The sequence below is a fragment of the Scardinius erythrophthalmus genome (assembly GCF_964197995.2).
Source record: "Scardinius erythrophthalmus genome assembly, chromosome: 25".
Classification (NCBI taxonomy): domain Eukaryota; kingdom Metazoa; phylum Chordata; class Actinopteri; order Cypriniformes; family Leuciscidae; genus Scardinius; species Scardinius erythrophthalmus.
Window position 1 is genome coordinate 3,782,829 of NC_138245.1, and position 12,967 is coordinate 3,795,795.

Below are 12,967 nucleotides of genomic sequence, written 5' to 3' on the forward strand. Positions count from 1 at the left end.
ACTCCTGACTTGTTTTCAATCGAATTTGAATTTAAGTCATTAAGCATGAACCAATGCATTTTTAAGCCTGATCCATTATTTAAGCCTGATTCATTTTCTTGCCTTTATCAATTTTTTTTTTTCTTAAATCCGATAGACTACAAATTTACGACAAATCCCTACTGTCGAAATAGAGGCATTATAATTAAAATAAATAAATACACAATATACACATGCATGTTGAAAATGACAAAAACAACAGCATACAATAGCATACTATATATACACCATTGTTGTTTTTCTTGGAATTTCAGGTCCAATCAGTCTGAGGACAAATGAGATTAGATCAAGGATGGATAGCATAACAGCATCACAAACTGAGAAGAGAACAAACAGTGACAAACTCTTAAGATAAAGTGTTTATTTAATAAATAAATTAAAATCTAAAATGGAGAACTGATCATTTAAATGCACTTATGTAATTGCCAGGTAATACAAAACAACCAACCCACAACCGGCACACCTATCTGAACAAAGAGATCACTTTCTTAACAGAGAAAACTAAAGTGAAATCAAAAGCTAAACTGTCTCCCGTGTAAAGATCGGAATCAGTCGCATCTTCCCCCCCCCTATCAACACATCTGATCAGAAACACTCCACTTGCTTCCTCAAAATCCAAAAAGACTAATTTCTGCTACATCAAATATATAACAGTTCATTCCCATTATTTTAAATGTAAACTTTGTATTATAGCACTCTGTAATGGCATTTCTTTGTCATACGGAACTGATTCATGCTGAGCGCGCTATATATGGCATATCTAGACATCATCATTTACATCACCTTCCTCTTAATGGAGACTCATACTGACAGACACTTTCACACTACTGGAACTACCACAGACTTAGCATCTATCAAAATACATAATAAGCCAGCTCAGAAAACTCTTTTGATATTACACACTGATGATCTTCATGTGCTGATGTAAACACAGGTTTCTTCTGTCCATCTCTGCTTCGCCTCAAGGGGGCGTCAGTAAGACCACTGTAGGAAAGACAGAGAACATGTTGTCTGAGTTTGTTTTCACACCCAGCTCGCTTGGAGCATTTCAGGAACCTAGTGAGTACTGAATACTAGTATGCACTTCCAAATTGAGCAACAGGTCAGAGATATTGATGTGACGAAATACACAATGCTACAAGCCGTACCTGTCAGGGTTCTGTCACTTCTGTCTAGTCTATTTCTTGGTTTTGTGACAGAGCCCTGACACTCCTGTATTGTCTTGTCTGTGTGCCTTGTTTCATGTGCTTTCATGTCATGTTTTGTCTTGTGTTGTGTTGCATGCAGATTGTGTTTATCACTGGCTGTGTACTTTCATGTTGTCATGTTTTATGTGAATACGTGGCTTATGAGTTCTCATTAGCTTTGTGTTCATGTCTTGTTTTGTTGGGGCACATGGCAGGTGATTGTGTTTGCTGGCTATGCGCTCATGTGTTTGTCATGTTTGGTGTGAGCACATGGATTGTCATGTGTTTCCTTGTGCCATGTTCTCTCCTGTCGATTGTCTAGCCCCTCCCTTCTTGTTACCTGATTATTGATTCATTTGCCCCACCTGCCTTCCCTCGTTACCTGCTTTGTTTGCTTCCCTATTTAGTCTCCCTGTGTTTGCAGTCCTGTGCTGGTTTGTTGTTGTAACTTTACCCTGTTATGTTAGTCCAAGTCCAAGTCCAAGTCCAAGTCGTCTGTTTTGTTTTATTGTCATTAAATACCCATTGTCCTGCACTTGAGTCCTCGTTCCTTTCACCTACCCAAACCCTGACAGTACCCTGCAATGGAATAGCGCCATAAGACTTACCCTACCCTACACCTTCACAGGCAGCTTTCATGACCGATTGTAAAGAGATTTCAGCATGCACATTACTCTGACCTGCAGATAAACACACTTGGGCCCTGTCCCTAATGGCACACTTCATGTGCACTAGTGGTCTTTCAGTGGCCGCTGTGTGCACGTGTCCGTTAAGTGGGTGTCCCATTTGCCATTTTAGGTTTCAGAAGTTGTTTGCGAGCGCCACGATATACTCTCTTTTGCCGTCACGACAGTGTGGATTCGGAGGAAGATTGCGAGGGCTTATGGTTCCATTTGGGACAGGGCCTTGGTTTTAATTGCAGCAAAATTACAAAGTGACCAAAAAAAAAATAAAAAATACATTGCTCTGTTAAAGATTTGAAATTGTAGTTAGTCAATTCTTGTGATGAGTTGTGGGAAATTTAAGGAGCTGATGGTGTGAGATGTCCCGGTTTTGTAATAACATTACAACATTAAATTATAAAGAATGTAGTGAAACACATTACAGATGCAACTCATATAATTTCCAAACACTTATTGTTCATAAGGAACACAAGAGCACAGGAACTAATGTTCCTTTAGTATTAATATGTTCACAGGCTTGAGTTATTCAACAGAAAAACTCTAGTTCACTGAATCTGTGCATCATATTACCTGAAGACTGTCTTTGTGTTCAGAAAGCAGTAAAGGTTTGACAGCAATGACACTGGAATAAAGCTCTGCTTCTAGATCCTCTTGCTTTTTATAAGTAGTTTGGTACAAAAAAAAAGTGAATCACATGTTTTATGTATAAACTTTCACAATATATGATGAAAATGTCATTATTTATGAAGATCTCAAACCAAGTAGCATTTATATGAAGGTAAAAGAGCACAAAATGCTCTTTTCAATTTAAATAATGCACAAATTTTAAGCACTAAATTATTCTAAAAATACACTTTCTGGGTGTTATTAACTTGTTGGAATTCCATATTAATTTGAGCCTATAGTTCATGTTGCAAAGGTAACATCATTCTTATTTTGTGGTTAAGATCCCTTTTGAGGGCAATACTGTGTTTTTGGATGTCATGCTTCAAATGCTTTTGTTAAAGGAACACTCCGACTTTTTGGGACTTATTCACCGTATCCCCCAGAGTTAGATAAGTCCATACATACCTTTTTCATCTCCGTGCGTGCCGTAACGGAGTGATTTGCTCGCAGTGCCTGAGAAGCCCCGTGGTGAGGAGCAGAGAGTTCGCTCAGAGTTGGAGTAAATCACTCCGCAGAAGTAGCAGTGCTTCGCCTTCTGAGAATATAGTTCCCAGTATGTATACGGTTAGAAGATGGCTGTGTGTCATGTGACCTTGTTATTTGTACACGCTGTGACTATACAAATCACAACATGTAAATAGGAAAATGTTGGCGTTATTTTGTCACTTATTGGGAGCAGTATGCTAGCTGGAGCCGTTTACCTCCAGTCTTTGTGCTAAGCTAGGCTAGCGGTGGGTGCGTCAGACAGAGTTACGGCACGCACGGAGATGAGAAGGGTATGTATGGACTTATCTAACTCTGGGGGATACGGTGAACTAGCTAAAGTCCCAAAAAGTCAGTGTGTTCCTTTAATCGTTGTTTTTCAGTTTAGTTGAATATTAATCAAGCATATTTCATTTTTGTGGTACTTGCCATCATATCGTTCTCATTATCCTTTTGGCTTTGCTCTGTTGACCCATGAGAGCTGAACTGTTCACCGTCTAGCACACTTAAACACAGCTCGGGTAAAGACTCTTGTTGTGGCTTTTCTTCAGTTGATGGAGGGCTATCAATGCAAGCTGCAATAAATAAGATTATGATTTACTGTAATATCACAAGCACTACATCCTTTTATGTATGTCTGCATTAAGAGAAGAAATGATGGATCATGTGAACTGACGTGTTGGAGAAGCCGCTGCCTCCGTCCACTTGGCATCTGTCTCAGTGTCCAGTCTCAGCTCCAGCACATGGATATGATCCAAGAGCTCCTTTTTGTGAATAAAACACAAGCAGTCAGCAAGCATGACATCAGTTCAGATCAGTCAGACAGATTCAGAAAGCTTTGACCTGTTTCTCCAGCTGATTCTGCTCTTGCTCCTTCTGCAAGGCTCTCAGACTAGCTCTCAGTTCCTATGATTTACACACATGATAGAGAAAACTTCATTCAGTATTAGAGGAGGGATTTAATCTCAAAGCGTTTGTTAGCAAACTCCATCACTTATCGGATTCATGCCTGTATTTGCCTTAGATGCCTGTATAGGAATATGGTCATCATTGCCTTTTGAATTATAATGTCTTTCATATAAGTTTTATTTATAAGTATACATTATAAGCAGACTCCTTAAGTGAGTTTTCCTTTTCTGAGAGAAAGAAATTGAGAACTTTGGAGGAAGTTCTTTTCATTTTATATTGTGTGTGTGTGTGTGTCTACTGTTGATTCACTTACAGTACATGTGTTTAATTCATGGCTGAGTTTATATATTTAGTGTCTGCCTGACTTCTTGTATGTCTGAACTTTGATTTAGTGTTACACACTGCTATGGTTGTCTAATGTCATCTCTCGCTCTCTATAGGAATGATACATTAATTTGGTGTTGATGTGCTGTTTCTGAAACAGTCAGATGTAAATATCTACATGTGACATCAATGTGGAGGAATAAAAATTTAAAAAAATCAATGTGGCAGCTTGGTTTCAACTAATTTTGTAAGTATGAAACTTGCAGTATTTTTTTTTTACCTCTTATATGTCAAAAGAAAAATGTATGTAATATGTCATTAATGAATCCTTAAACTATTTTAGCTTGCAAATTAACTTAAAGACACCGTGAAATTAAAATAGACAATTCAATTTTTTTTTATAAAATATCATATTTATTTTTAAAGATTTATGATGATTTATCTGTGCACATTTTTTAAATTCACGTGGCTCATAATCTGTATTCAAAATAACTTCCCCTCCCTCTTGGTTCTGAGCAGAACCTGAATTGAAATACAACATGTTCCTGGATCAACATCTTTGTTGATCCTGGAACAACATTCCAGTCAACCAATCAGATTTGAGGGACAAGTTTACATTTTGTCAAGTTTAGGGTTACACCCAGGGTTAGGTTCTTCTACATCAGTGTTATTCACACATCATTTCCCTCTGATTTTAGGGAGAAGTTATGGGGTTAGGTTTAGGGGTAGGGATATTGGTAGGACAAAATATATGGACAGGAATGTTGTTCTAGGATCAACAAAATATGTTGACCAGGAACGCGTCAAACTCAATAACATCTCTTCTCTTCTCTAATGACTAGGGTGGAGAAACCTGTCACTCACATGAGATCCACCAATAGCAAACAACAACCAGCCTATCAGTTCCCCACAGACAAAATCAAGCTCCGTCCACATTTGTTTTTGTTCCAGAAGCGTTTCACTCAGATATATGTCACAATAGCGAAGACGATAGCAAATTCATGCATAGTTTCATGCCGTAATTAAAATACGTTTCCACATTCAATATTTCAAGATCAAGTGTTTTATTAAGTTTCTTATCAACCAAGTTAACTAATCTGTCATGGCATCCATTCACATGAATAATCGGGGGTGAAAACACTTCTGTAAACATATACATGTGCAATTTATAGTGGTGTTTCAGATCTATTTTGGTCAGCTTATTTACAGTTTTTTTTTAAAGCAACACATGACTCATACTGGTGTTGCTCCAAGACCAGTAACCTGACCCACATATGTTCTGGGTATACAGAAGGCTCTGAACGGGGTGAAAGTTTAATTATAGGGCCATGCATGTGTCATGGAATATTTACCCGGTTACAATCCTTCTCATTCCCAAGCTCCACTTCCAGTTTCTCTCTTTCCGTTCTCTCCTCCTGGAGCCACTCTTCCTTCTTCTGAAGCTCACGGCTCAGTTTCTGGACACGATCCTTATCCAGCTTTAACAAGAGCACAAAGATTTTGAGTCACACACTTACTAGTAAGTGTTATGGCTGGACCATCCCGATCTCACAGCATTCATACACGAATTCATACGACCTCACTCGTACGAATTCGTACAATATTTGCTAAATCATACATATTTTACGAGTTGCCCAATTCGTATGAATTTGTACGAATGACTCCGCCCCTAAACCTACCCCTCACATGGGTTTCAGCCACCTATTAGCCACCTTTTACTCACTCGTACAAATTTGTACGAATTGGTCGTGAGATATAAAAGAGTTAGTACTGTAGTAACCTCAGCACTGTGTCTCAGAGCCTCTCTCTCCTGGGCCCAGACGGCTTGTCCCTCACGCAGAGCCAAGTTGGCCTGGGACAGTTGTACATTCATCTGTGCCGACTGCAGTCGGACCTGGTGCAGCTCTGCATGGCTGTGGCTCTGCATGGATCCCAGTTCACTCAGATCCCTGCGGAGGGCATCAGTGCTGCGCTCACTGGCCTCCAAACGCTCCTGTAGGGTCTGCAGATCTGTGTGTATCTGCTGATTCTCAATCTGCAGAGGAAATACTCATTCTCATACAAATCATGCCATTTTACAGCATCAGTCCGAGATATCAATTCTGAAGTCCACGTAAAATGTAGCACCGTTTTTTAAAAAGATACACCATCTAACTTTTTTTTTAAATCATTTTAACGAAAAGCCAATACATCAATCCTTCTTCCAAAGGTGTGTGTGTGTGTGTGTGTGTGTGTGTGTCTGGTGTGGGATTTTCAGAGGTTAGTTGTCACAATGAGTGAGAAAGGTTGACATGGAGCCTCTAAATCTCCAACCTTCAGGGAATCACCCGTTTTAACCAAATGCTGAACAGAGGAGAGTCTGCTGGAGAAAATAAAACGAGACAGAGTTCTTAATAAAACAAGAATCAACATCGGCTTGGTTTTAGGACATGGCCAGAACTGAGGGATTTGAAATGTTGTAAAAGAGACGCTGAGATTATGGTGTTTAATTGCTCTACAGATGAGTAAGGTGTTTTATTGAACAGATAAACTCATATGTATCTCTCAGAGTTCACTGTAAAGCATTATCTATTGTGAAGATCATTTCATTATGTTGTTGTAGCGCTGTGCTGAATGGGTGAAGCTGCAGTAATGTCTTCAGCTAATCAGCTTGAGATCCTTTTTAAACTGGTTATATCTCTTAAGCTTAGTAGTGAATGTTTAATGAGCAGTAGGAGAATCATATTCATCCACATTGTCACGTAGAGCCGAAGCACAACCAAAACAATGTTCCTCTAAAAAAAGCATGAAGTTTTGTTTTTGAACCGCTACCTTTAAAAAATGTGATGTGATCACAGAATGTAGAAAATATTACAATGACGAATGTATAAAGTTATAACATTCCGATGTTGAATTTCATACTCATTTCTTAATTTACAGTTATTGAACTGAACTGAACTAAATCAACTCTGAACTGAATAATTTTCAGTAATATTATTGATTTGACTGCACTGACACTATTGGATGAGAAGAAAGCTGAATTGAGCTGAATGATGACACTTCTGTTTTCTGTAGAGCTGCTTCACACCTGAATCCACTTTGTTTCATAATTTGTTTCATAAACCGAACTGAATCAAAACTGAACTGACTTGAGCTGAATAATGACACCACTGTCCTTTTTAGAGCTGCTTTACAGCAGAATTAAATTCACTATAATTAGATTCTGTTTGCATAATTTATTCTGTTGTTTTCCTCTTTATTGAATCTACTTTGAAACAATCAGCGTTGCATGAAGGTTTAAATAAATTAAGATGAATTGACCAAATTTATATATAATATAATTCACCTGCAAATCTTTCTTCTCCTTTTCTTCATCTCGCCTTTGTGCGGTCATCTTTTTAACTCTTTCCTTCATTCTGCAGAGGAAAATGGCATGTTTCTATCTTAATGTGTTTTCTTTTCCTTAACCGCTATTTGACTCAATCAGTTAGTTATGCAAAGTGTAATATAAGTCGTAAATCACCTGTCTAGCTCGGCCTCTATGTCCTGTTTTTGTGGAGTCAGAGTGGCAGCCTCCTGTTCGAGTTCTCTGATCCGCTGATGGTTTTCAGCTCTCTCTGCTAGTAGTCCATTAAGTTCAGCAGACATGTTTTCATGGGTGTTCTGCACATCCTGATGGTAAATGGTGTTTTTATTTTTGCTTTTCTGATTACAAATTTGTGGTGGTCCAGAAACATGCCCAAAAGATTTATTGGGTAATACTTTACAATAAGGCTCCACTGCATTAGTTGAACATTTCTTCTAAAGCATTTATTTCTCACCCATGTCGTTCAAAACCCGTAAGACTTTCGTTCATCTTCGGAACACAAATGAAGATCTTTTTAATGAAATCTGCTCTTTTTAATGAAATCTGAGAGCTTTCTGTCTCTCCATTGACAGCTACGCAACTACCACTTTATTTACAAAATATCAATCTCCAATGCGCGTTCACACAACAACATCTGCTCTTGCATCAACACAACAAGCATGTGTCGTGGTGCTATATGAACACCTATTGGAGATTAATATTTTGTAAATAAAGTGGTAAATTTTGTGTTTTTTGTGTAAAAAAGGCACTTGTGATAATTTAATGCGGTCTTAAATAACTTTCTGTGGCTTGAAAGTGGTAGTTGCATATGATTTCAATGGAGGGGCAGAAGGATTTCATCAAAAAGATCAGATTTCATCAAAAAAAAATCCTCATTTGTGTTCAGAAGATGAACGAAAGTTTTACGGGTTTGTAACGACATGATGGCGAGTAATTCATGACAGAATTTTCATTTTTTGGTGAACTAACCCTTTAACTTAAACTTTTATGAATCCATTCTTAAAATGTTAATACAAAAATGTTAATATCATTTAACAAATCTAAGCTAACATGCACTAACAATGAACAGTTGCATTTTTATTAAATAATGTTTAGAGAGATTATTAAATACTGTAACAAATGTATTGCTTTTACATTGCATTAACCAACATAAACCAATGAAACCTAAAACTTTGATTGTACCTTTTGTTTTTGCTCCAGTTCCTCAATTCTTTCAGTGCTTTGCCTCAGGTTGTCTTTTAGCTCGTCAATCTTTATCCTCATCTTATTTCGTACGCTTTCAAACTCATCTCTGTCCATCATCCATTTCTCCCTCTCTTTCTCTACCTCAACATCTGCATTCTCAAACCTCTTATGCAACTCATGAATATCACGCTGACATCCTTCCAAGAGACTCTGTGGAATTTTTTTTTTTTTTTTAAAAAGGAAGAGAGTAAGTAAAATATTATGGCAGAAACAGTGGCATAAAAAGTGGCATAAAGAGCCTGAATGTCATTGCTAAATAGCATAGAATATATCAGTAAATGATACTAGAGCTAACTCACTTTTTTAACCTATATTGCACCATTTGAAACTTTGCTTTGTGAAACTTTTGTGATATTTTGTCATAAGATGCAATGACAGACATGTTTTGCATGTGTCTTCTTAGGTATCCAAATATGAATTGTGGTGTTTGAAAAGCATTGTTACAGTCAGATCTGTTCTCCGACCTCTCGTGTTGAATGAAGCCTCACCTGTAGGATCTGAGCCTTCGGCACCACCAGCAGCAGGTCGTCTCCATCCTCCTGTTCCTCGCCGTTTTTCTCCTGCTCTAGCATAACAAGTTCATCCAGAGGTCTTGGAGCACAGAAAGAAAATGGAGAACTGACTGCAGATACCTCACCATGTTCATCCACATACACAAACTGATACGCCACCCCACCGGGTTTTGGTAGATAAGATGCTGAAAGATGGCAGGAAAAGTGGAGTAAAGATCAGAAAACAAAAAACATATACACATAAATGGCCTGGTACAGCCTTGTAGTGACTGAGACAGTTCAGACGCACAATTATTTGTTAAATTTAACTAATAATCACCCAACGAGTGAAGGTTTACAACTCAAAGAAATCATAATCCTATAACCTCTATATATAATCACTTGAGATATGTACAATCTCCCTATGTAATCATGCATGTTCCTTTATCTATTAATCTAAACTCCTTGAATGAATGCTTTACTTAATCAAGATCACATGTATATCATGTTTGGTATCTATGATTTTCTATTTTAATTTCTTGAATGATCATGTACATTATATGTCAATAGTTATGCAGCATATTAGTATTATAAGAATCTTTAATAGTTTCTCAATCAACAACCAATCAAATTATCAATCAGCAATCACCATACTAGAAGGCAAAGGATCGTAAAGTTTCCCTCCAAAGAAACAACACTTCATTGGCTCACTCGCCTCTCACTCGTGACATCTTCACTTTAAAAGATCTCTGATCACAAGATCAGGCCCCCTTTTTCCCTTTGCTGATTCTGAGAAATTGAAGATGGACTAGAAGTCTTCTAAGGAGCCCTAAGTTTGTGCCAGGCTGTGGCCTTGTCTTTCTATCCACCAAAGATCATCTGACTCCAACTGGTTTTCTCTCATCAAGACAACTTCAGCAAAGATAAACTGGAGCCTCAACAGATTGCATCAGGACAGTTTTATTCAAATGGCTGAGACATGCAATTATCAAATCATTAAGTATCCCCTACTTCTTTTAATGAAGTGTGCATTATAACTAAGAAGCCGATGGTTTGCTCAAGGCTGTTGATCTGCTGAACAATTTCAAACAATGCTAATTAACTTCTTGCTTTCCTGTATTCTACCTCAGCTCTCTTTCCATTGCTAAACTGTATGCATGTGTGTTAAGTATTTAGTCTGTTTACTAAAGACTTGTTTTGTCACACGTAAAGTTGTTTGTGGCTCATGCTCACATATATAAATCATGCAGATTTTGGCAACATGCTCTGAGTAGTACTCTGGAAATTGACCCTGGAAATTAACATTTCTTAGAATTAAAAAACGATTAACTCTGATTTTTCATTAGTTGATTGTGGAGTTAGTTCTGCTACATTAAGTTCATTCTTACAGCTGATCTATAATATTTATAATAGTTATAACTACTCATATTTCCTTAAAGATGTCAGGCACTTGCAATCGTGTTGCAATAGTTATTAAGTATCAGATAACTTTAGTGTTCTTGTTCTACCAAGAACTGCAGTTGTTATTTCACTGGTGTAGGACATGTGACAGCATGCATGCCCAGCAAATGTATCAACTAGGCTATAAACAAACATAAATAAAATAGTATATTAAATATCAAATATAAACATACAGTAAAAGGCCACACTACAGTTGGCATCCGTTCCGGTTTGGTACCCTTCTGGTGCTAGAGCCCAGGCAAACGTGTGGTAATCTTTCAATGTCAGCCATCCCACCTGTGAAACAAGATGAGTTATAACAAAAAAAATAATTTGCTTTGCAGGTTCATCCTTTCCACACATTAGCTGCATCCAAATTCAGAGGCTGCATCCTTTTATACGGAAGTATTAGGTTTCAACTTACTCAACAGTCACAGGCTTGACCGTCCCATGTAACAACGCCGGTTCGAACTTCTAAGGATGCGGCCTTACAGCTATTGTGTACTGTAGTGAATAAACACTGTGTTTTACCTTAAATAGACCTATCCAGTCATGACTGCTCCAATCGTGTTGACTACTTATAGTGTAGCGACAGTCCACCCTCGTATCTGAGAAATAGTTCTCTGCAACATCTCTGAAGTTCACAGTTCTGTTTTCCTCCATAGTTATAAATCAGCTCAGATGTCTGCACTGACAAAGAAAGCAATCAAAAACAAAAACCTACTTTGAAAACTCTTTTGGTTATGTATGTTCAGCATCCAGGACCATAACACTGCTGTTCGCATGGATCAGATGTACGGTTACTGAACATTTTCAGTCCTTCCAAATAACTCAAGTGTCTGGAAATACGAGTCAGCACAATCGTGTTTGTGTAGTCGGCTATATTTAGTGTCTTTCCATTAAACTACAAACTACAGGAATGCTTGCACTGCAGACGACTGTATTAGATGTCCATGTGTTGTGAAACTGCATGAGAGATGGGGTAACAGAGTTCTGTGTGAATGTTTACACAGCAGAAGTAGCTGTCAAATCAGATCAGACTAATCATTCTCATTTCATGATCTTCAACATTTCTAATATTTTAATTTAATCATTGTATAGGTTATTGTTAACACAACCACCGGTGTCCTTCTGTAAAAATCCATTACAGTTATTAAATATAAAGTCTGGTATTGACAGCTGAATTTTTACTTATTGAGAGCTTTTCAATAAGTAAAATGCAATATTTCACACATTAATTTACATTTATGCATTTGGTAGACAGTTTTTAACAAAGTGAGCATCACGTTTTTATCACTATGTGTGCTGCCTAGGAACTGAACCCATGACCTTTGTTCAACTACAGGAACTCTAATAATGAACAGCAGAAAATAAGCATACAAACGAACAACAATAAACACTACAAGGTTTTTCATGGTCTAAATCTGCATTTTAAAATGTCATTGGAACACCATGGCTAAAATATCAGGGTAAATTTTTACTCTTACCTTAATACAAAGATATGTTTATTGCAGAATCAGATCACCTGAGACCGTTCACATCCCTGTACGAGTGCTTATGATCTTGATGAGACTTAAACTGACAGTGTGAGAGCAACAAACAATAACAAATGCACATGTTGATGAACTGCCCCCTCTGTTGCACTCTGGGAAGTGAAGTCCAAAACAGCAGCAATCACTCAGTGAGATCACATGATCTCATTGCCACATTTATCTGAAAACATTTTGATTGCATATCACACATCAAGTCAATTCAAGTCAAGTCATCTTCATTTATATAGCGCTTTTAACAATGTAGATTGTTTCAAAGCAGCTTTACAGAGATAAGCATATAATTTAAGGTAACAGAGATTGTTTTGGCTTTATAGCGGTTCTTTAATAAAGTTATTTTCCAGCTAAAGTTAGTTTTGATTGATTTGCTTCCGTCGCAACGATCATTTATTATTAAATTAGGGGCCGCTAAGACGTGTGTGTGTGTGTGTGTGTGTGTGTGTGTGTGTGTGTGTGTGTGTGTGTGTGATTGTATAACTATCTTTGTGAGGACCAGTTTGAGTTTTAGACCATTGGAGTGAGGACAAAGAGAGTAAAGTGAGGATATTGTGGCCGGTCCTCACTTTCTGAGAGCCTTTAAAGGCCTGTTTGAGGGTCAAGACTT

The 12,967-nt window shown here is 37.7% G+C and overlaps 1 protein-coding gene across 3 annotated transcripts; it reads right to left on the bottom strand.

The window, feature by feature from the left end:
- Window positions 1-380: 380 nt before the first annotated feature.
- On the bottom strand, window positions 381-12,496 carry calcoco1b (calcium binding and coiled-coil domain 1b). Of its 3 annotated transcripts, none has more exons than XM_081357581.1 (14): window positions 12,301-12,496; window positions 11,345-11,503; window positions 11,008-11,110; window positions 9,371-9,579; window positions 8,820-9,032; window positions 7,794-7,942; window positions 7,617-7,686; window positions 6,072-6,326; window positions 5,644-5,769; window positions 3,902-3,964; window positions 3,735-3,822; window positions 3,488-3,633; window positions 2,480-2,563; window positions 862-1,023 (listed from the first exon to the last, which is right to left on the bottom strand). In XM_081357581.1, the coding sequence occupies exons 2-14, from the start codon at window positions 11,474-11,476 to the stop codon at window positions 1,012-1,014; spliced, it is 1,650 nt and encodes a 549-aa protein (XP_081213707.1). In that variant the 5' UTR covers window positions 11,477-11,503; window positions 12,301-12,496; the 3' UTR covers window positions 862-1,011. The 3 variants fall into 3 exon arrangements, with proteins under 3 accessions (XP_081213708.1, XP_081213707.1, XP_081213706.1); XM_081357580.1 differs by having other exon boundaries at window positions 11,345-11,498; window positions 12,301-12,447; XM_081357582.1 differs by lacking the exon at window positions 2,480-2,563 and having other exon boundaries at window positions 381-1,023; window positions 11,345-11,498; window positions 12,301-12,447.
- Window positions 12,497-12,967: the final 471 nt, after the last annotated feature.

What these genes read in the sequence shown, in the direction of transcription:
- calcoco1b (XM_081357581.1), bottom strand. Translation starts at nt 11,476, where the DNA reads ATGGAGGAAAACAGAACTGTGAACTTCAGAGATGTTGCAGAGAACTAT. An exon ending in ATAGAGGCCGAGCTAGACAG is followed by an intron (nt 7,687 to 7,793) that starts GTGATTTACGAC and finishes TTTCCTCTGCAG; the next exon opens with AATGAAGGAAAGAGTTAAAA. An exon ending in AGAATCAGCTGGAGAAACAG is followed by an intron (nt 3,823 to 3,901) that starts GTCAAAGCTTTC and finishes ATTCACAAAAAG; the next exon opens with GAGCTCTTGGATCATATCCA.